The sequence below is a fragment of the Perna viridis genome, chromosome 4 (genome assembly GCF_037379345.1).
Source record: "Perna viridis isolate PV_CMFRI_1.1 ecotype Kerala chromosome 4, ASM3737934v1, whole genome shotgun sequence".
In the NCBI taxonomy this organism is placed as follows: Eukaryota; Metazoa; Mollusca; class Bivalvia; order Mytilida; family Mytilidae; genus Perna; species Perna viridis.
In genome coordinates, this window is record NC_142448.1 from 36,538,186 (window position 1) to 36,563,135 (window position 24,950).

A 24,950-nucleotide genomic window follows, 5' to 3' on the forward strand; every position below is an offset into this window, starting at 1 on the left:
ATATGGTGAAATGTGTTTCGCTTACGGAATGTTGCATGAAAACAGCATTTCTGTTGTAATTACAGAAACGATGTCGGACGATGAGGATGATCCTGTCGTGCTTGAGGTAAATATACATTATGAAATCTCCAGCCTTGAAGATATATACGAAAAATGTAAACTAACATATCTATATGACCATATTGATCCTGTACGGAAGTTGCATGCTCCCAAAATATCAACTTACCAACAAACTCTTGTCATGAAATCTACATTGTGCCGTATTTAAAATTTCCGGATTTTCAATCATGTTTTGTTTGTAAGCTTTTGTTAGAAAATGCCATATTTTAATAGTTAAAGTTTCTACGATTTTTTCATTATTTGTTAGATTAACATTTATGACAGTGTATTGCTGTATGAAATTCTTAGTATTACGAAAGATATACAATTACAAATGTACATGTCAGCATGTTAAAGTGTACATGTGCATAACGATTTGTGTGTTCTGTTACAGTTGGGGGAAATTATATGTGTGTTGCAATTAATAACAATTGGAGTTTGACAATATTATAATTCCTTAATTTGCATTGAACAATTCAATTGTACCAAATACATGGATATGACAAATATCTTAATTTAAAATGCATTTCTACAAGTTTTTGAAAATAATACAGATTGTACATGTAAATGTATATCATCTTACAATTTATTTAACTAGACATGTTTTCAATTTCAATATTTTTTTCTCTTTTAGGTAGATGTGTACTTGTCCAAAAGTTTATCCAATAACCTTTATCTTCTTCAGGTAACCATCATATGATTCATATCTGTTTGTACCATTTGTACATGTCCACAATATACAAATGCACAGTGTATGTGACACATAAAGTGGAAGATTTTAACTTCCTTTATTATCCAATTAGTTTTCTCACACGTATAACCATAGAATAAGTTTCGTGTCTGACTTTACTACATGTACATATAATGTATATTGTGGAAATTGGGGTGGATTTGAGATAAGCGGAGTTGGAAGGTGCTGAGTGATCTAGAATCGTTTGTACTATGGTTATTATTAGGGTCAGATTGAGTTCACAAGCTATTTATAACCTTATTGTATATAGAAATCATATTTAGAAATTATTTTTTTTGGGGCGTATTTCAAAAAAATTTCTATGTAATTTAAAATAATCAAAAATCCTATTTTCCATTTTTACATTAATAAATGAAATCAGAATATTCTAGATATTGCCAAATAAAAATATCCATGTAGGTATGTGGATAAATAATTTTTATGACTCAACTCCAAATGACATTGACATTGTACATGTAGGTTAACCAAGGACAATGGTTCATCAATGTCAGAACAGATATTTTCATGTTAATTTTAGCACACATGTATTTGGTTGTTACATCAAAATTAATATATAAGTATCTACACATAAATTAGATTCAACAATATTGTTAGTATGTTACAGGGATGTTTTTTTTTTTGCTTTTTAGCGGAATTCCGGTACTTGAAATTCGGATTTTACCATTACAATTCTTTTTTTATTGTTTATTTATTTCCGATTTTACCCATTTCCATTTTGTTTTATGACCTTGTAAAATCATCCCTGATGTTAGGTTGAATGTATATGTACATTTACACAAAAAAGGGTTATTATTGTATTAACTGTACATTTGTACATACATGTACATATTTACTAAAAAAACAAAATTACCTACATCATGTAAAACATACTACTGTTCAATATTTTCATTGCATAATTCATTTTGATTAAATCTTCTTAGTTTAATAAACATACACTGTATTTTATTAAATTCTTTTAGTACCCAGTCAGACCAAGAGATTTGAACTATGATAGAGTAGAGAACTTGGCTGCAAGAGTTAAACCACAACAGAAAAAGGTATGTGTTCTGTTAGTGATTAATGTGCAATTATTTAATGTTCAAATTTACTCAAATACGATATTTCCTCAAACAGAGATATATTGTACACTTTATATATCTAATGCATATGATAAATATATTTAGCACAGTTTAGCCAAGTTCTTTTTGTTTCCAGATAGTTTTCTCCGAAAGAAGAGCACACTACATCTGCCAACAAATCACTGTGCAACATAAATATTAAAACAATATTTGTGCTGTAGTTTCATCTATCCAATAGTTCGTCAGATTCACATCCCAAAAGAGCCAGGAAAGATTTCAATAACCTTTTGTACAAGTTACATTTTTATTTTTTATAGTATTTCAATTTTTGGTTTAAAACACTGAAATTAAAATGGGGGCTACATATGTAGCTATTGATTTAGCACACCTAAAATGATAGTTTTCCGCTGTTAATATTTTCGCAGTTCCATAGTACTTATACCTTGAAAACTGTCTAAAGCGAACCCCTTTTGGACTTCAAAATTGGTTTGATTTAGACAGGTGCTCAGTTTACCAAGGCATGCAAGGTTCAAAATGTGTTTAAACTCGTATAACAAGACCTTTTATGATTGATTATCGGGGTTTAACACCCGAGCAGCAATATCTCAGCTATATTCAGGCAATTGGACCTTTTAAGGCGTCTGCTTCAGACAGGTTTTCATATTATTCAGGGTTCAGTTTAGACAGGTTTGCATATACATGTAATTTTTAAGTTGTTCTCTCTAACCATAGGTTGAGTTAGAGGTAGCAGTAAATACAAGCAGCAGCTATTATGCCAGGAGTAAGGGAGAACAGATTGCACTCAACGTGGATGGAGCCTCTGGAGGTTTTTACAGAAGGTAGGCAAAAACAACAAAAACATTCTGAAGTTTTACCTTCATTATGTAAACATACATACCCTTATATAATTTGAAGTCATTTAATTAAGTATAAAATATAGTTAGTACGAAAATGACATGTTGAGTCGTATTCAGTTTTTGTTTTACTTTTTTTTTCATTTGAAGAAAATAAGGCTAACATTAGCTCAGTATTAAAATTGCTGTTTATCTGTTATATATGTATATTTATAGAACCTTTTTCATTTGATTTGTGATATGTAAATAATAGGCTAACAGTCACATGGGAATAGCAAAAAGGCGTTTATTACAAAGATTTTTCCTTCATGCATTTAGTGGTCCTCTGCTAGTAAATTATCATCACTATTCCTAACCATGCAAATGTATATGTACATGTACTGTTATAGTGTAAACTGTACATGTACATGTAACATATACATATGTACATGTACAGTTTATACTATAACGCATGTTTTTCTCTTGTCTCCGTTGTCAAGAAGGGATGCACAGTTAACATGAATGCCCAGCATAAATAGTACATATGCCTTGTTAATCCCAGTCGCAAAAAATAAAAATAAAATAAAATTTGATTAAAATTTCAATGTTATCACAATGTGAAACCAACAAAATTGCCAACTGGCCAAAGGCAAGTGAAAATAGCATTTGGCTAGTGCTGATAATTGAGCACTCAAGAAGGGCACTAGTGAAAATATCTTTTAATAGTATTTAAAGACTCTGAATTAAGTTTTTATTGTCAAAACACTTCTACAAAGTTGACCCTTTATTTTCAGTGTTTATGGGTAATTGAATCAAGCTGGCTAGTGAAATTTGAATTTGACGATTTGAAATGGAACATTACTTGCCAGTTTGGTGAGAAGAATGAAAAAAATGTTTCAAGCACTGTTATCAGAGACAAGACTACATGTGTAATGTACAATCTTTTTAATTCCAGTGATAAAATGGACAAGCAGGTTTTGACATCAGCAAAGTGTAGTGGCAATGTTGGCAGATATGCTGTTGGCGTTGTCAAAGATGGTATGGACTAGTAAAATTATTTATATTACTCCCTGCTGTTTTGAAAAGTGCAAGGTAATCCAGATCAAATAGGGCATTCTAGCATGTGAAAGGCTTATTTGAAGTCACATTATGCAAGCGTTAACATCTTTTTAGGGGAAAATTAACAGGAAAGCAAAGGGCACCTGCACGAACTCAGAAGCATCAGAATGGAACACTTGTTTATACACCACTGTACTTGTCAAAAATTAATATAAGAGGATAATTCTAAACATGCCAAAGGACTGATTGTAATTGAGCTTAGATTGGTTTAGTTCTATAAGGAGAACTATTTTTAATGTTTAATATTGATGGAGAACAAATTGAAACATTATTTGTTTCTCCATTTAATAAGGAATCATACATATCATTGAAACAGTAATCATACTTTTCTTCCTTCCCTTGAGGAAGAAAATCATGATTTTGATTCTGATCTACGAAAGAAAAATAATCAAGATTATAGCAAAAATAAAAAAATGTAATCCAGGGACAGAGATAAGGAATCCTATTAAAGACCTCATTTACCAATGCCTTTAAAGCTTTGGTTTATTTTCTCTTTTGATGCTTTGATATGCCCTTTTCATATATAATTGATCATTAGGTGCCATCTCTCTGTAAATAGGGAAAAAAAAACAAAACATATCTAGTGCATGTTATTATGTAATTATATTTGTTGTTACAGGAGACCTCCATCTCACACCAATTCACTCTGTAGTACAGATGAGACCCTCATTTAATTATTTAGACAAGGCTGATGACAAGATTAAAACTGAGGCAGCAACAAGGGAAAATGCAGCTGGTATATATTTTTATACACTTGCAAAAAAAATATGGTTGTATAATGGAATCAGCATTATCAAATGTCTTTAGATATTTTAGTATCCAGACAATGTCTTGAATACAAGTATACAAATCTATAAGAATTTATACCACAAGGTACTATACCACTAAAGACGGCATCATTACATAGGGGCCAAAAAAGGGCCTTTGATTATACTCATGCTCTTATCCTTGGTTAAAAGATATGTAATAAATGGAAATCAAAAATTCAGAGCTGTACTAATCTTGAATTGTGTGTCTATACTTGCCTTAACTGTTGGGTTGACTTTTGTGGTTGTATCCAGTTACACTCTGTGAAGCATTTCATGAATTTTATAAAGGAATTTTTTTCCTTTTTATTCTACAGAATGAGTCATTGTTTTAATTACCCAATCGTAAAAATCTTTCCTAATTTTTCATGTTGTAAATTTTTATGATTCTAGTTACAACTAGATCACAATTTTTCTAATAACAAAAACATCATAAAAACTTTAAATTTATTGTCTTGTAGAGATAAAAGCAAAATAAGAAAATGAGTCTGTCACTGATAATTGCATTTTAGTTTTCCTTTATTGACTCTCTTTTTCTTTAATAACCTAAATATTGATGATAAAAATGTTTCCTTGATACTGAAATAGATTTTTGTTTTGTTGAAACAGATGCATGTATGCTTAAAGGTGCTATTATTCACCAAAAAAAGCTCTTTCATGGTCAGTTACATGTAAAATCATTTATTTTATAATTGAAAATGTTTTGACACAAAAATTATACAATAATGAAGTAGGGAAAGAAAGAGTGTCATTTTATCTTCTTAGGTGATGCATCCCAAGATGATGAAGAAGAAGCCAAACCAGTTACCATGAAATTTGCTCGACAGGAAACTGAGGAGGCAAAGGCTAGAAGGATGAGGTCATTTGGTTACCTTCAGAAAAAGAGGGATGAGGAACCTTGGATTGATGTTACATATCATGGCATTGATGTAGGTTTGGCTTGAGTATATATAGATAATCATGAGGGTTTTCCATATCCATTGCATATATGCAATAAAACCTCGAGACGTTCATTATAACCCTTGAGCTAGGGCGTTATTGGATGATTTGGGAAAATTTGTACTGTATCATATTCTTTTTATCATACTGTAGGCTTAAATACTGCGATATCAGCCATGTAACATAAATATTGTAATGTCAGTAATGTTACATCAATACTGTACTATCATTCATGTGACATCAATATTGTACTATCAGTCATGTGACATCAATCATTTGGGTTTGTTATGGATTTTTTGGCCTAATCATATGTAATGGAAGTACAAAGTTCAGTCTGTCACTCGTATATACAAAGAAAAAACATACTTTTCACTTAACATGTCATAACAGGAGATAGTCAAGGGGAGACAAATCAAAGATAAATGATAAATTTATATTTTTTTTTATAACTTTTGAATGAAAAAAGTTAAAGCATTATAAACCAATTCAAAGATATAATCATGAATAGCTAAGGAACATATTTACTAGAAGAAACTTTGAAAATTGTGTTATATTGCCAGATTTTTACTGAAACATTTCAATCTTGGGAATCCAAAACCAAATTTGAAAACATGGAGGTGGAAATCAGAAATGTTCCCAATGCCTCCCATTCATGATGCAGTAGGACTTTTTACAATTTACGTATTTTGATAAATACACACATTAAAATGGGAAAGTTGCACGGTGCATGAGCACTGTTAAGGTCTCAGTCTTGTATTCTTTGCCCCATGGGATTCTATAATATACCTTAAATTTTCATGATTTTTAAAAAAAATAGACAAGGTGTTTCAATCTAATTTTTGACCATGTTTTTCCATTAAGGAAATGTCAAAAAATAATTTTTAGCTCCATTTTATAAAAGAAAGGCACAAACTTTGGTACACCAGGACAGGTCAAACTAAAAATAGACTTTCTACTTTCACTTTTATTTTGAGTTAATAAAATGGACCCTTTTCTTTGTCATAGCTTGATATTTACTCTCTACTTCTGATGAAAAGTTGCCAAGAAACAAAAACAGGAAAAGGCAAAAAGAAAGATCAGTATATTTTTTAGCCTCCATATATTGAATTCAGTTTTTTTACTCTCTAATATCAACTTCCTGTTAAGTGAATGGAGATGGGACAATTATTGGTGTCATTGGCCTAAAATACAACTGAAAAATAATCATAAAGTGTTGAAAGTGTTAATTGTGAATTTGAAGACTTAAATCCATAACAAATAAGAAAACATAAAGGCTTCTGATAATTTTTGCATTTAAAGAACAAGAGAGTTGCTTAAAGTTTACAATTTTTTTTTTGTCACATTCTATCATGTTTTTGGCAAGGAAATGGTGTCTACACTTAAGAAACAACAGTAAATTTAGTGAATGCTTACATGCTTAATCATATGTGAAAATATAAATTTGTTTCTTAGGTGTGAACAGTTTTTATGTTATTTCAACAAAGTTGATTTTTTAAGCCATATGAATGGCTTATTGCCCCTACACCTTTGATATGTATTCCCACAAATGGCATGGAAAATTTCCAGAAAGTTTATAATCTATGCGTATTACATTTTTAGTCGGATGAATCCCAGTCTGAGAGACTACAGTTAGAGGCCAGTAAAGATGATGAAGTATCAGAATTCTCATTGAAACCAGATGAATACCTCAGGATGTTGATGCCTCCTTCAAGTCAAACAGAAAGGTAAGATTCTAATTTCTTATACTTATGATTTTTTTGCCAAAATAGTTCGCCAACATGAAATTAGTATAAAAAAACCAGTATTATGAAACCCATTCAAATGGAATACTTTTAGACTTTTAAATGAGTTTGGTTTAGACAGATGTTCAGTATACTAAGGTTCAAATACATTTAAAATTGATTTATAGGAATTTGAAAAAGTCTCTGGTTAAGACAGGTTTCAGTCTTAAGCTAACATTTTTTGTCCTGGTGGAGTTGTTGTCTTTTTGACATATTCACCATTTCCATTTGTGTCTTATATTGGATTATTCAGGATTTGGTTTAGACAGGTTTCACTGTATACTGAAAAGTTAATTTGGTATCAAATGCTTATTTCGTCATCGATATTCATGAAGAATATGAACAATTGGAGTCGCCTGTGGTTGATTTCACAAAAAAAGTCATTGTAAAATTGATTAGAAGTTATCATATCATACATGTAATAGAATTCAGCACTGTGACATCAATAATAACAGTCAATTTTAAACTTTTTGTTAAAACAACGTCTGGGTTATTGTTAAATTGGGAAATTTTCACTAGCAGTTCATTATTGCCCATTTTGAGGTCATAATAAAATTGCAAAATATCTCCTTGTGAAATTAAATTTTATCAGCTAAAAAAGAAAACATATCATTATGGTTTATCCATCTGCACCATGAAAACTGATTTATTCAACAAGTCATAGTTTTCCTTTCCTCGTTCGTCTACCCCAGACTTGACATTTTATGAGCAACTCGGCGGGTGTTTCTAGAAAAGCAGAGGACGCTTACCCTACTGGTGCACCTGGTCCATGCTCCCAGTTTCTAGTGGAGTCCGAGTTGCTCATTTGCTTTCGTTACTTTGTATGTATGATTTTAGTTACTTTATGTTCTTCGTTGTATATGTCTGTTTTCCATGTCTGGTCTTTGTCCCTGGATTACATTCTTTTGATTACCGCTATAATCTTGATTCCTTTGATTACTCTTTTAGACAGATATTCTGTTTACCAAGTTTCAGAAAACATATAAAATTGCTTTATAGGAATTTGAAAAAGTCTTTGGTTGAGACAGGTTTCTGCCTCGAGGTGACATATTTGTCCATGTGGAATTGTTCTATTTTACATTCACCATTTCCATTCCTGTTATTTTTTGGATTAATCAGGGTTCAGTTTAGACAGGTTTCACTGTATACTGAAAAGTTAATTTGGTATCAAATGCTTATTTCATCATCAATATTCATGAAGAATATGAAGAATTGGAGTCGCCTAATCTCACTATATGATAATACTATTTTATTTCCCTTTCACCATATTTTTTTTCTCCAATTACCTGTATTGATCACATTTTAAAAATGGGGAAGCAATTTTTTGTTCAATTTTTTAGAATATCAGACCCAAAAAGGTTGAGAAAAAAATGCTGTAAAATAATAAATAAAATAATGTTGTAGAAGTCAAGTATTGCTTCAAGTACAAGAGTCTAGAAAATAGACAATGTACATCTAGATCTAAGATTTTTCTGGAGAATAGTATGTTTTAACTCATAAAATTTAATGGGATAAATACATTTTTCTGTTGTATTTTTCAGTGAGAAACCAGCAATGCCTAGTAATGTTCTGTCATTAATACAGTTACGTACCATGCCACTAGCTGACCAGATTAAAACTTTACTTACAAATGGTATGTTTCTCTATTAAAGACGGGGTCAGTGTTATTATTGATAGAAAGATTTGTTGGAAAGCATGAATATACTTGATTAAGATTTCCAGTGTCACAGATGTCATTAATCATCACATACATGTGTGTTTTTTATGGCATAAAAGTCATTATACCACAAAGAATGACGTGTCCATCCATCTGCCATTCTGTTTTGGTCTTTGCAATTGTTCTTAAACTCTTTGGAAACTAGGAAATTTTGTTCAAATTTTGTGAGAGTTTTGCCTCTTTAAACTGCTGTACACCATTGAACCATTTCCTTTATGTGAAAACCCTGTCAAAATGCAGTTAAACGTGACCAATTGTATTTGTGTCATCAATTTTGCAAATCTCCAACCTAAAACTAACTCTTCATTCAATGTGGGATATGTGAGTGTATTCAGTAACTTTATTCATTACTTCACTTTTTTTATGAATAAGCGTATTTACAGGTTTTTTTTGTTTGAATCTTTATTTTCTGTATTTTTAAATTATTATAACAATAGGACGTGCAATGGTCAGGAAATACCCTAAACAATCATATTTTATTCAGGCCCAATACTTGTGCAGGGATGATTTAAGTTTTTTTTTGGTATTTGGACTTTACAATTATGCCTTGTAATACTTAATTTAACTGTATATTAACTTCTGTTCTTGTCAATGTATGCTTCCCTGAAGTTTCTTCACATGATCATCTCTACTTTTATCAGAAGTTACAATTGAAAGGGTTGATAATTTACTCATTACAGCTAAGGTAATAACCTGTAGTCAGCTGATGACATTACTACCTCAAGGCACAGAACCATCAGATGCACTGGGTCCTCTTCATCAGGTTGCTGTACTAGTCCAGGGTTGTTGGGTCATTAAAAGGTAGGCTTGTTCATTGAGTGGAGCTGTGGCATTGAAATTTCTGCAAAAAAGTTTGGAATATTCATAAACTCTGGGCACTCAACATCAGGGCATTGTTATTTAAAAGAATTACCAACTTGATGAGACTGGTACATTCCACACAATATACCATATAGTGGGTTATTTTCGCTGAGTTCTAATTTTGGGTTATTTTAGTCTGTCTAAAAGCGCTTAAATTCCACAAAATGTTTACTCTGGACTTACATGTAAGTAGCACTCCAGCTAAGAATCGTGCAAAATTTGATTCATGGATAAAAAGCCTACATATTTTTATTTTTGACATTTTGTTTGAATTGCCATAGTAAACAGAAATTAACATTAAGTTTTTCATATAACCCATGTTCTCAGGAGATGAAAATTATATAGAATGCACTGTAGATTTCAAAATTAAGGAAGATAACTCTGTAAATGACACTCCAATACAATAGAATCTGTTGGATTTTCAATGTTGATTATTTCAAAGAACAGGCAGATTTGAATGAATAATTACTCATTTTTCATAGTATAGACCCATAAAACAACTTAATTACAAAAAGAAAATATGTAGCCTTTTATGGGGTGTATCACATTTTTCAGATTTTGCATGATTCTTACAAAGACAGCTACTTTAAGTACTTAGTGCGCCACTTATTATTTGCCATAATTAGAAATAACAAAATTATGCTACAAAATTGCCATATTTTTGACACCCACCAAAATAACTGTATTATGTGGCTAAAAATATATGCAGTGGATAAAGTTTTGAACATCTGGATCCACAGTAGCTGTAATAAGCGAGGATAGCTTGTTGATAGATGACATACCAATACACCAACAGAAGATATTAATTTTCACGTTTGCTAATTTTTGCGGATTCAAAAAATGATTAGCATTATACAGTGTTAATTATCAGTTTCATGTGTACTATTTTCACGGCTTTTTCTCCACAGCGAAAAAAGCGAAAATTAGTAGTTTACAGTATTGCTTTTAAAAGTTAACTTATGGTGAGCCCTGTATTAAAATCTGAATTGGTAGATCTTTTGTGATCAGACTAGATAAAAAAGGTATGTTGAATATCATATTTTAGCTGTCAGAATATGAATCTTACAATTCTGTTATTGTTTGCTTTGCATTTAAGTCTCAAGTTCTTGACATGAACTTAATAGGCTACGACATTTAACCGCTAAAAAGTTCGTATATAAAAACAAAAAAACAATAATTAATGGTATTTTTGTTGATTTTTATTTCAGTGAGATATTGTATCCTAAAGAATACTGTAGCCCTCACAGTGGTGTATCCAGTGAACATCTATGCAGGGGCAGGGATTATGTCGTGAGTATTACCCTGATATTCAAATTCAGATATTACTGCAATATATTTATTTTTACAAAAATATGACTAGATTTTATTTGCATTTATTTTCTTACTGGAATTTCATAATTTTGTGATGTTAATTTTATTATTACAATAAGATATGAATGCATTTATTAAAATATATTTGTACTTGCATTTTTAACCTTTTAACGTCGCTGAAATGGGATTATAGAACCCCAATTTTACTTGAAATAACAAATTTGCAATAATAATTCTCACAGTAATTTCTGAAATTACAATATTTTATAAAATTTAGTAAAGAAACTCTTCTAAATGTATTGTTACAAGAAAATGACCTCTGCATAGAGCAAGAGATGCTTGTAAAGGGAGATAATCCAAGTTTCATGACTTCTTCATGAAATTGACATAAAAAAATAAACATTCTTGTTATTCACATAAAAATATCCTCGCCAGCATAAGTAATCTTATATGCTAAAATATATTCAGTTCTTAGCTGATTTTTTAAATACTAATATTTTTATTATGAGAATTACACATGCAAAAAATAGATGTCTGATATTTTTCTTGCATGCCAATGGCAATATTTTACTTAACTTGGTGACTTAACATATTGCAAATATTTTCAGTATGAAGTTTGAATTACAATCTTTGTCAACTGCTGAGGATACATACGGCTAGTCATTTGTATTTCGCATCAAAGCTGCTGATCAAATGATACATGTATATAGAAATTCTATATTGTTTTTATTTATAGATGTGGAGATTTACTCAATCCAGAGTTGTAACCAGAAAAGACATAGCCTCTATTGTTAAGGTAAAGTTCTTTTTTTCATACCATATGATGACACTTTCAATGAATCAATTTTTGTTGGGCTATGATTTTTTATAAATATTTTGGCAGATGTTTTTATAAGAATGTACCAGAGCTACTTGAATACATAAACATTTACTTCACTGTGTGGTTAAACATAATAATATTAATTTACAGTAGGTTCCTTTCAATTGCATTGCCTATTTCTCAGAAGCCCCATGCAGGTCCGGTTGTCAAAAGAATAGGCCTGCAGCAGCGCTAAGCTTGTCGTAAAAGGTGACTAAATAGTGCTCAGATACCTAGCCGGGCCAGGCGATCTGCCCACAGAGCAACTGGATTGTTTGCCCCAGGTGGTGGAATGGGGTACCCCTGGCATGTTACATGCTGGGGTTGTCAGGCTATAATACGGAAAACCTGACCGCAAACCATTGTGGTACACCGTGTTGGGAAAGATGCCACGTTTCATGTTCATTTTATCATCCATTTCATGTTCATTTTATCATCCATTTCATGTTCATCGTCTGAATATAGCTGAAATATTGCTGCTCGGATGTTGAACCCCAACACTCAATCAATTATTATTTCTCAGAAAAAAATATGCAACTAAAAGGAAAATGCAATTACCAGAAAGTATCATTTCAAGGGAAAATACATATTAATATTTTCAGTGTTAAGTGGGACATATTTTTCTATCATGTCTAATTCCTGCCATAGTGTATAGTCAAAAGAAAGAGAAAATATTGTTGTAAAAACAAAGTTCTGTAGAAAACTGAGGTATTTTACTTAAGATGAATTGTGTTTAAAATACCAATTCAGCTACTAATTTTTGCTCCTATGTTATGCATATAAGCGGAAACTTTTACATGGATAAGATGGGAAATGTTTTTGTTCTTAGAGTTTCTATACATTTAACAGGAATACCATTAAGTGGAATCTACTGTAGAATGCTTTTATTAATAGCTCTTATAAAAGTCACTTTTCTGCCCTTACCTTCAGGCATCATGGCATATAGTCTTACTTGTGAATATCTGTCCAATATTTTTTTTTTGTTTATTCCGAAATCTCATTATCCCTTAATGGGAGGGGTTTGAAATAGTATGTTGTTTTAATTTCTAGGTGCACTGATTTTAAGCTTTTACACAAATAATTTTCCTGTTTGTTGTAATTTTTTTTGTTGGTCTTTAAAGTTACTTAGGCATCCCTTTATTTTCATCACAGAAATCTCTGGAGTTTCATTGAAGTGATTTAAAATTTGGTATGCAGCTTGATTGGTTGTGCCATGTTTAATTTTATAGTGGAATCTGTGCCGTATAAATGTGCTTCTTCTAGTTAAAAAAATGGCTGTCAGGATTTTTTTTTCTGGTATATTGCAACTTTTGCGGAATGAGGCAAATATCAAACTTAGAGAGTGAAATTATTGACACTTCCTTAATTTTTTAACTACACTTTCTTTCTTCTTTCCATTTTTTTTTTAAATAATACCACTTTAATAATTATTTGTTGATTTTTAGCTACCAGCAGAAGATGTCAAAGATATTTTAGAACAAATGTCCCGTATCCGAGCCAACTGTGGATGGGAGTTTCTGTTCCAATATGATCATGATTTTGTATCCAGGTAAAACACTTTTTTTTTCATTTGTCTTGGGTCAAATGTCAATGTAAAGTTGTGCAATTGCCTTTTGGGTCTTCTTCTGCAAAATTTGACAATAGTCTTCTCACTGTTTTTTTTTGTTCTGGATAATAAATTGTGATAACTGCTTACATTTTATAGCTCAATGTCAATAAATACATATCTTGTGCAAAGACTATCTGCAACTTAAGACAACTCAGTGAAAACATCTTATGGCTAGTTGAAATTGACCACTTCCAATTTCAATACAAATTTAGTTAGACTAGTGAGTAATTTAAATAGCTCTCTAGGTAGAAATCTGCCCGACATCACACAATGTGTCCAACTTAAATACCACAGAACACCTGTATGATCTTTTGGACACTGCCTTTTGATTTTGAATAACTGTCAATTATGATGGTGGATGGCAAATTTAAAGGTTAAAGTCATCATAATTGACAAATATTCAAAATTAAAAGACAGTGTCCAAAAGATCAAGCAAGTGTTCTGTGGTAGTTAAGTAGGACACAGAGAGCTATTTAAATTACTCACTAGCCTAGCTAGATTTTTTTTTGAAATTAGAACTGGTCTATTTCAACTAGCTGTAAAATTATCATTATAGTTGTTACACATATTCCTTATGCTGTAGGGTCTCAGTGATAGGGAATGGCCCATTGAAGCTGAAAATGCCCCATTAAAGTTAAAGAATTTTACTTAGAATATTAAAACATTAGAATACATGTAATAATGCTGAAAATGGCCTATTTAAAAAAAAATGTCTTCCCAATCATTGGGGTCTCAAAATCTGTTCCATTTTATGTCTTATAAGTGACAGTTTTAGTATTAGGAATGTTTATATGATTTTGAAAGATTCTTTTGTTTACAATTATTTTGCATTACAGACATCCTGATATTAACCACAGACAGAAAGTTCTGTGGGATTCAAGATACCAAGTTCTTTCAAAGCTGTTGAAAATCCCAAAGGAACATGAAAAGAAATTCAAAGACAGGGGTAAGGCAACTATGATGTACTGTAATGGTAGTATATAGTTTTTAGAGTACCTTACTCTGTGGCATTGTGACACAATTGAAGACTTTTAGGCAATTTCATGTACCATGAAAATTCCATTCAGATTATGATACCCTATGAAAATCTCAATATGCAAACCCAAGGAAACTAATGTGATTTTAAATATGAATCTTTACTTCAGGATTGTTTTATCTCTTTGACTGTATAGAGGTTTTTATTTATTGTAAAAAATTAAAATGTTGTTAGGGTTTATTTTTTTCATTCTGTTGCTCATGAAGGATTTTTTATGATTATAACCCTTAGCCTGAAACAGAGGATATTTGTTATGAATGTATATCTTTTTTATACTAAAGTAGAAAATCTCAAGAATAACACAAGCAAAAAATGAATTGAGTTTCAAGATGGAGAATCTCCACACAAAGATGATCGATACACTATTAATGCACTTTTTGTAATAATAATACATTTTTAGCAGTTTCAATTTAAAATTTATCATCTTTCCCAAAATAAACCTGGAGTAAACTTTTTTATTCATTCTTTGTTTACTTGAATTTTTTTGTTTTATTTTGACAATTCAAGTGGTTTCAATAATCTATGGTATAATTGTTAATTTTGTAAGCATGATTCGTCTGGCATGAAATAGGGCATTTATTATGTGATATGAAATAATATTTTAATAGAGGAAATTCACCTCCATAAACCTTGATTACATGTAATATTTTTTTATAGACACTGGAGCCCAAGGAGAGAAACCAGCAAGGAGGAGGAGGCATTCTTCAAGCAGGTCTCCAAGGAGAAAAAGGACACTCAGTGGTCGATCTGTCTCAGATCACAGTGACATTGAGACAGACCTCAAAATAGAAAATGATCATAGTGCAGATGAGGACACAAGTATTCCAACACACCATGAACCAATGGAGGTGTCTGAAACAAATCATGTGACCAATGGAGAAAATAGTCCTCTGAATAACTGTGATAAAAATCCCAAAGGTGCCACATCTGCAAAATTTGATGAAAGAAGTACTGAATTGTTAAATTTTGTGTGTGAAAAATTGCAAAGTAGATTTATTTTGACTGTTAGTGAATTGAGACGCTTGTTAAGTATTAGGTTGACTCAATGTTCCTCAGGTTATATACTGAATAATGTAGAAATCACAGATCAGATGTTAGAGGAGGCTCTGGAGGAGTCAGGCAGTCTCAAATTAGAGAATATGGTAAGTTTTCATACTTAAATATGACGATTGAGAAAAAAAGTTTAATCACATGTATAGTGAACCAGGTAAATACATGTATGGCATCCAATCTATATAAAAATTAGACCTATCGATAGACAATGATATTGAGGTCAGCTGGGGTCAACAGGGTAAGGTCGGGTGACATTGCAATGGTAACCAAGGGAACAGAAACTTTATTCGACTACTACAAAAAATTTTAAATGATACATATAATATTAAAGCATTCCAGATATTTTATTTTCGTAGACATATTTCCACATTACTATAACTGTTCTTGCAGCCTTCAAATCCGATATTCATTCTTTGTCTGCTGTAAAACAGTAAACCAGTTTCCACCAGATTCAGTGTAAATGCCGAATGTGAAAGTCGTCCATTGTTCTATTCAGTCATGCCTTGAACTCTTCATGCTACTTTCTATTCAGATGTCCTTTCTAATCAGCCAATCAGATTTTTACTTTCATGATTAATAATCATAAAGAGTAAAACTTGAGGATATAGAAAAATTCATTCTGAACCGAAAGTAGAAATGAGTAGTGTTAGTTCCAGTATATAGTGACACAGACTGGAAAGAAACAATTACATTTGTAGTAGGTCTGATTTAAGTTATTGAGTGTCAGTCTCTTTAAGAATCAGGCTGTAGGTTAAACATATTATGAAAAAACCCACCATTATGAAAATTGAATTTGACTATTGGCACCATCAGAATCAAGAAAAAAAGGCATGATTTTTCATACCATTTTGGTAAATTAAGTTTATAGTTTCATTGATAAATACTGAAATTGAACATTTTAAGGGCAGATAATTGTCAAAAACCTCATTTTTCTAACATTCTATTTAAAATATCAGAGCAAATGCGGTGATGCAGAGATCAAACAATGGTCTTTTCAAATAGAGAAATCATCCTTGAGTGAAATATTTATTATAATATATAATATTGTCAGATTGATGGAGTTTTGACATGCATGTTTCTGATTTTGCCTGATTCTTACAAAGACTTGCACTTGAAGATTAGTATAGCATATACATGTACCTGAACATATAGAAAAGCTAAAAAGAAGGTCAAGATAGAGTTATCCACCTGTGCAGGGCTTTTGAGCCTCACTCTCAAATTGTTTTTTGATCTGAAATTTCTACTGTTGAAAACTTTCAAAACTAAAGGCTGATTTGTATTTACAAATGTACATGCATGTATACTTAGTTATACTTCGGAGTACATTGGTATATTACATACATTTTTTGTTGTAAGAATTTTCTTCCTTGTTATTATCAAAATTATTATAGTATAGTTCTAAATAATTATGCCTCATAAGTTCATCATCATAATATTTATATGGAGATTTTCATTGATAAGATAAGCAACCACTTCTTATGCTTTTGAGGAGGTAGACCTAGGGTAAGTGACACAACTCTTACAAATCATGGGAATGTTTGCATTCACCATTTACATCAATCTCATGTAAGCATCAAAGTAATTTAGACTGATTTCATTCTGTTTCAAATGAAAGCTCGATAGGCTTTGGTGAAATTGAATATGATATAACATATCATTAATTTCAAGAGTTATGTCCCTTACCCTATATCTACCTCCTTAAATGATCCATTCTCATCAATTCACAGTCGTGTGATCAGACTTACAAGCCTTATTGTAATGACCCCAATGAGATAATGTAACGATACTTCCTGTTTGTCATGTAGATGCTTACTGTCTTCTTTTTTATCAGTTAGATTGTCATTATGATGTTATCTTGTCAATAAAAATCACTGGTTATTGTTCACAAAAATGTGTAGTTGCCTGGTGATGAAAATATCAAGTGAGGAAGAGCAATAAGAATGAATGAATGGAAAAATGATGAAATGGCCAGTAATGGAAAATACCTTTGGTCATCTTTCATGAGATAATCTTGCTAAGCTAAGACCAAGAAAAGAGTACAGATTACATGTTTTTTTTCTGCTGGGGGTATAAAGTAAAAGGGGTGTCTGTCCTTCCATCCATAGTTCCTTCCTTCCTTTACACAAAGGGGTGTCTGTCCTTCCATCCAGAGTTCCTTCCTTCCTTTACGCAAAAGGGTATCCATCGCTTATTCCTTACTCCTCCTACATCACTGTATGGAGTTCAAAAAAACTTTCACAGAATCTTTATTACATATTCCTATTTTGCACCTCCTATTTTAGATTTTAATCCATATCTATAAAACATGCATTTTATCAAAGAGGATAAAATGTAACTTTTTAACTATTGGGTGGTGCTTAGCCTCTGCCAGAAGTTTTCTCCTATTTATCATTTTCAGAGTTTTCTACAGCTTTTATGGAAAAATGGATTCTCCTTCAGGAAATCTCAGTTCTGTCCAAATTAAGAGCATGAACCTGGTGCTCCAGTAAGGATGAAATGTTGTTTCTTGTTCTTTTTCAATGTTCAATTTATTGGTAATTCATTGGAGAAATTTCTAAAATTCATTTCGGAGTTATTTTCCTTGAAGTATTATGCTAGACAGAAATATATATTTTAGGAAAGCTCTCATTAATAAAATGAATAAAAGAAACATGTAAACTGTGTAAACTGGATATACATGTACATTGTAAATGTGCATGTATATTGACCCCAAGTCCAAAGTGTATATTTTGGACTCTTTGAAATCCTATTGACAATATTTTTTGTGAACTACCCATCAGGAAATCACAGTCAAAAGGTCAGACAGGAAAGGTCCACAGTGTCAAGTTTTTGGGTTTTTTTTTCATGGAATTATCATTTGTATCCATTAAAGAAATCACAATAAAGAGTATAACAACTTGAACATGGCTTTACAGACATGTTAGATATTTTAATTTAGATATAATTTGATATTGATCTTTTGACAGACATGGGATCATGTATTTCTATCTATCTGCCCATCCACATGTTGAAAGACGCCAACCATTTTTTTTTTTAGAGGTGGTGGGGTGGGGGTCTTGGTTATCTGTTGAAAAATTTTTTTTCCAAATTTGAGCAAAACACTTTTTTACTCAGCCATGCTCAGAAAAACAATTATAATTCAATATGTCCCCATTACTCAAAAATGTAGATTTTCAAATGAAAATAAACACCAGCTGCTGAAAAAAAAAGATTTTTATGCTTGCATAAAAAAAAATTTTCTAACTCAACATAACATCCCAGCCCCCTCCATGAGTAGAAATGGTCTGTTCATAAGATACATGTAGCTCAAAAACACATTTAATGATTTTGCCCGTACAAAGTTACATATATTTTCCATGTTTTCCATTTTTTCTCAGAAAACAGTGACCAGCATATCATATGTTCAAGTATAACTCTTGATATGTTAATTTAGATTACATGTCACAAGTCAGTTCTATGATGTTTCTGACAGTATCTATGTCCTGGTTGTAGAAAACATCTCAATTTGAGGATTTCCACAAATCATTTCAACCATTATGATTTCTTGAAGTTGAAGGCTTGAGGAAAAATACCACAGGCATTAAAATTATTTCAGAATGAAATCAACCCCTATACCTTACAATTGTAAACGTTTTGTAAGTTGTGAAAATTTTTGATTTTTTCTGAGAAAAGTTCCTGTGGGAATAACTCCAAGATTTGAGAAAAAAATTGATTTGAAATGCTTTATGAGACTTGGCCCTGTTATGATTTTGTTGAGTGATCTATTAATTTGCAGGTGCTTAATATATATTATGTACATATACATGTATATACATGTATATGCTTGATACATGTACTTGTTTCCAAGTTCATTACTCTTATGGGTACATTTTTCTTCTTTTTTTCAGTGGCCACCAGGTGTACCCAAGGAACAGTTGTATGCCCTTACATTTACTGGCGACAAACTAGACCCTGTACGTAGCCACTTAATCTTAGTGACTGTGCAGTCCTCTATGTCAAAATTTTAAGTAAGGCCCTTGGAAAGCAGTCCTTTCCTTTAAAATTCTCAATGACTAACCCGAATAATAGAGGACTGTATAGGATTATAGTATAGATAAACTATAGCAATAAAACTTGTTCAGGTAATGAACAAATTATGCAATATAACACATACTGTACATAACATTTTTTTTATTAAATCATGCAATGATTCAGACAATTCACTGAAAATGCAACCCCATTTGTGGGAACATACCCAGTACCATATACTGTACATTTGTATATTGTGAGTTTCAGTCTGATCATATTCAGTAACATATACATTTGTTTATAGCAAGTTTCAGGTTCCAGTTTTTTTTCAGGTGAGAAAAGTATTACTATCCATGTTTTCATCATCTTTCAAAACTACAAGAAAACAATTTATCAGGACTGTCAAAGATGAACTTAACCTTGACCTTTCAGAGAAAGATTCAAGACTTATCTTAAGCGTAAGTACAATGTATATTTACAGCGCAACTTGTTTCCAGGATTTCTATTGTTCAAATAGAGGACTAAAAACACTATTTGGTAAAAGGGTCTCCACTTTATCAATGATTTACAAAGTGTTGGAGGAATATACATATAGGTAATGTCATCTATCTGTCAATCCTCCACACTTTGTGGATGAATCTCTTTTAATTTGGAACTGTAGGATGGGTTGCTTCCATATTTATAGTAATAGGATGAATCTTAGTGCATACAATTTTGGATAGGACAAAATGGGACTTCATTAGAGTCATTTTACCAGAGGTTCAGGAGAATGGCTAATTGTAATATCACCAGGCATGATTTTTTTCTGCTTTTTAGTGGAATTCTGTTAATTGAAATCCGGATTTTACTGTAACAAGTTTTTTTTTTTTACTGTTTATTTAATTCAGAATTTCTGCTTTGACGACCTCGTAAAATCATCCCTGTATCACTAAAGGCAAAAAAAGATAGCCATGGGCACTATATTTAATTTTCCTTAGAAAAAATGTGGAAAAATTACTTATATAATTTTTTTTTTTTGTTTACCGAATTTTAATAATGTAGCTGTAAATATGCTAGAATTTTACATGTATGGTACTTACTACCCTCACATGCAATTCAGTTAAACATTAGATGCATATTTAACATTATCTTTTTACTATTTAAGTTGATACTAAAGTAATGTTTGTTTCTCGTTACCCGACTTAAGCTCTGGCTTTGGGTAGGCAGGTAGAGAAACTATTTTATTCCAAAATTTCATATGATTCTTAAAACATAAAGCATTATTTGGGTAGGTATGGCAAGCCAAAGTGGACAAGAATGAGTATTTTCTAATATTACAAATTAGATTTCTAATATCACAAAACACTTTTTTAATATTCAAAAATCATTAAAAAAGCGATTTTTTTAGGACATGTATTAAAAATTGATTTTCTTGTATTAGAAAACGGATGTGTTGTATTCAATTATGATTTTTTTAATATTAGAAAATCATTTTGTAATATTAAATGATGTGACTGATTTTGCAATATTGCAAAGTGATTTTCTAATATTACAAATTCAATTTGTAATATTAGAAAATGATTTTTTTTATATTACAAAATGAATTTCTAATATTAAAAAATATTTTCTAATATAAAAAATATTTTCTGATATTAAAAAACGATTTTGTGATATTAAAAAGTATATTTTCTAATATTACAAAAAAAGTGTTTTTTAATATTAAAAAATGATTTTTCAATATTACAAATTCATTTTCTAATATTACAAATTAATTTCTAATATCACAAAACACTTTTTTAATATTAGAAAATCGATTTAATTTCTAATATTAAAAAACGACTTTTTAATATTAGAAAATGGATTTGTCGAATTCAGTTACGATTTTTTAATATTAGAAAATCATTTTGTAATATTAAAAAATGTGACTGATTTTGCAATATTGCAAAGTGATTTTCTAATATTACAAATTCATTTTCTAATATTACAAATTCATTTTCTAATATTACAAATTCAATTTGTAATATTACAAATGTGTGATGTTTTATAATATTAATAAATCTGGAATTTGTAATATTAGAAAATGAATTTTTAATATTACAAAATGAATTTCTAATATTAAAAAATCTTTTCTAATATATTATAAAAATGATTTTGTAATATTAAAAATTCATTTTCTAATATTACAAAATATTGATTTTTGTCCACTTTGGCTTGCCCATAGGTAGGTGAAATTTTTATGGATAGGTAGGGTAAACCATTTTAAATTATATGTTGGCCAAAGAAAAAGCAATTTCTGTCTTCTGTTTCATGATGTTTTTGCCTCATATATTTTATTTTAAAAATCACTCTATAAAAACCAAATTAAGTCCATCATAACATTTAACTTGAGATATCACATATACAAAATGATATCTGTTTACTCCTTATTATAACTGGATAAAAATAATTCTGTAGCTTTATGGGAAATAGCTCAATTTAGCAATAATGCTACAAATATGTAATTGTGATGCAAAAATGTTTTTTATGATTTTTGTAACTTTTTGTAAGCCAATTAAACATAACGTAATGATTATTTTTCATTAGGATGAGGTCAAGTTAAATCCTTCAGTTGGTTCATTTTATGTCTTTTTATCTTGATGATTTTAATTAGTGTAGGTACTAGTATTATTAATAAAGTCAGAGGTAGAGTGGGGTTCATGATGCAAAGAAACCAATCAAACACACCATTTTGGGGGGTCTACATACACTATATTGTCCTTCCTGTAGTCAGATTTTTTTTTAGAAAAAATACATTAATTTTCCACAATAAGAACTACTTATCTTTGTTACAAAAGAGGAAAACTTTGAATGCATTAGGCAGTAGAATCTATTTGGAATTTTTCAGATCCAATGCTAAACTGGTTGAATTTTCTCAATGATTTTTTCCTTAGCTCCTCTCTTTTGGCCAAAATTTGTGTAAGAGTTAGTGTTCTTTAGTTATAGTGATATCTAATTAAAATTCTTGGTGCTACCTTTTGGATTAATGTGCTTCTGTCTGTATAACACTACAATTCTGTCAATTTTTTCAAGATGAAATTCTACTTTACGCATCCAATTCCAAGGTTATTTCTTAGTGTAGCGGCAATGGTTCGGTAGTTCTGATTGTCAATTACATAGATAAATGCAAAATGGATACATTTACTACATTTTTTCCGTGTTACATGTGCATGAACAGGATAGAATTAAAATTTTATTTTCAGTTTCTTGGTGACTTTTTTTTTGCAGGACTACTGTGCAGCTAAAGGCAAAGGAGCAACATGGTATCTGAAAGGAACTTTAGTCACAGATTCATGACAAGAACTTTTCAATCATAGCACTATAAGTTACTGACTAGTATGTTAAAATGATTTTTTTAGTAATGAGTAATAAAATTTCTAGCCTCAGATTTGTTTTGGTTATTTTTTAAAAGTCAAAAGGCCTGGGGTTTCAATGGCGAATAGATGACTGTTTCTGTTTCTAGAGTCATATGTGAAAATTGTAACAGCTGAAAATTGTCTTTTTTTTTCTTCCCTTTTTTTAAGTATTTTGGTGTCTTACCACAATATTTGTGCACAGGCTCTTGGGATTAGGATTTCTTTTTTTATTTTTTGTTTTTTATTTAAAAAATATCATTAAACCATTTTGTTTCCAGAGTTGAGTTATTATGTGTGTTCTCAGACGTTTCCGCTTGTTATTTATTACTGTTTAACTGGGCATAGTATAAACATCATTAAATAACAAGTGGACACGTCTGAGAACACACATAATAACTCAAATCTGGAAACAAAATGATTAAATATTATTTAAATAAAAAAAAAAATCCTGGTCCCAAGCGCCTGTGTATTTTTGCCCTCTGGGTCTCCAATTTTTGTGAGAGAAGCTTTACGTAGTCATTATGTTTAATGTTCATAAATTTTAAATCTACAAAAAGGGGGAGGTCTTTGTTTTTTGTTTTTGTTTCCAATTTTATTTACTGCCGTATAATGTATTCTCTTTAATTTTCTCTCTATCTATTAAAAGACTGTCCATGTAGAAACCAGGCAGATGGCATATGGTAAATTTTATCCCACTGATTCTTCATTCCCATGTAATATTTATATCATATGTATGTCAAATAGTACAAAGATTTTTTTAAATCAACAATGGATGGCTCAGAAAATGATTTTAAAGTTCTGTAAGAAAGTAGCCACAAAGTTAATAATAAGAAATAAAAGCGTTATCTCCCTTTTTCAATTAATTTCAATGCTTCCTATGTAATTTATTTCTCTTAAACTGTTGCAGTTAAGTGAAAACCAGCATTCACCTTTGAGAAAGGATGCATTTGCGGTATGAAATGGATAAAAGTATTTTGAAATCTAGAATTTGCCATGTGCCACCTACTGTCTGGTTTTTGCCTGGACACCCTCTTAATTTGTTGTTCTAAATTGTTTTTTTTTTTTAATTTAGATAGATGAAAAATTATTTGACAATGTCCCATTATTTTCTTGATTTAAAATATATGTTTAGTTTACAGTAATTTAATTTGTCAACTTCAAAAAAGGGATAGGACAAATTTTACCAACTTATGAAGTCTTCACCCAATAAATATATGTTAGGTATGGGGTGGAGGGGGTGGGGGAGACAAGTGACCAAGACATTAAATTATGAATTTGTATATGTATACTAAGAAATTAATCCAAAAAGATCCCGAAAAAACCTTGATGCATTATATATTTCTTTAATTGCTATTCTCTGAAAGAATCATGGTGGAAAAAGATACACAAGCCTTTCCATGAAATCTGATTTAAAATTTTATCTTATCTGCAGAAATAGCATTCATTTCTATTTTAATTGTCAGTAATTTGACGTATAAATTATATGAAATGTATTGCAATTTCATCATCAAAGGGAGATAATAAATGACTCATTTCCGCTATTATTCTGTATAGCTTTGAACTTGCTTTTCTGCATCCTCTGACACTTTTAACCAAGATGAAACAAACTATTGATTTGTCTTCAATAGACCATGAACTATGTACCCACACAACAATCCAAGATATAAATAAATATTGCATATGATTTGTTTTGCCATAAAAAAGCTGAACAAAAACTCTTTTTGCACTTTGTTTTAGGG

General features: G+C 30.8%; 1 protein-coding gene across 1 annotated transcript; it reads left to right on the plus strand.

Moving 5' to 3' along the window:
* LOC148619945 (DNA-directed RNA polymerase III subunit RPC5-like) lies at nucleotides 1-23,241 on the plus strand. The gene is made up of 18 exons (XM_088580393.1): nucleotides 1-106; nucleotides 734-784; nucleotides 1,810-1,887; nucleotides 2,641-2,747; nucleotides 3,697-3,779; nucleotides 4,480-4,596; nucleotides 5,432-5,595; nucleotides 7,205-7,329; nucleotides 8,928-9,019; nucleotides 9,784-9,904; nucleotides 11,173-11,254; nucleotides 12,012-12,071; nucleotides 13,580-13,683; nucleotides 14,580-14,689; nucleotides 15,437-15,921; nucleotides 19,720-19,785; nucleotides 20,173-20,298; nucleotides 23,084-23,241. The coding sequence occupies exons 1-18, from the start codon at nucleotides 11-13 to the stop codon at nucleotides 23,150-23,152; spliced, it is 2,136 nt and encodes a 711-aa protein (XP_088436519.1). The 5' UTR covers nucleotides 1-10; the 3' UTR covers nucleotides 23,153-23,241.
* The last annotated feature ends 1,709 nt before the right edge of the window (nucleotides 23,242-24,950 follow it).

What these genes read in the sequence shown, in the direction of transcription:
- LOC148619945 (XM_088580393.1), top strand. Translation starts at nt 11, where the DNA reads ATGTGTTTCGCTTACGGAATGTTGCATGAAAACAGCATTTCTGTTGTA. An exon ending in ATGATCCTGTCGTGCTTGAG is followed by an intron (nt 107 to 733) that starts GTAAATATACAT and finishes TTTCTCTTTTAG; the next exon opens with GTAGATGTGTACTTGTCCAA. An exon ending in GCAGGGGCAGGGATTATGTC is followed by an intron (nt 11,255 to 12,011) that starts GTGAGTATTACC and finishes TTTTATTTATAG; the next exon opens with ATGTGGAGATTTACTCAATC.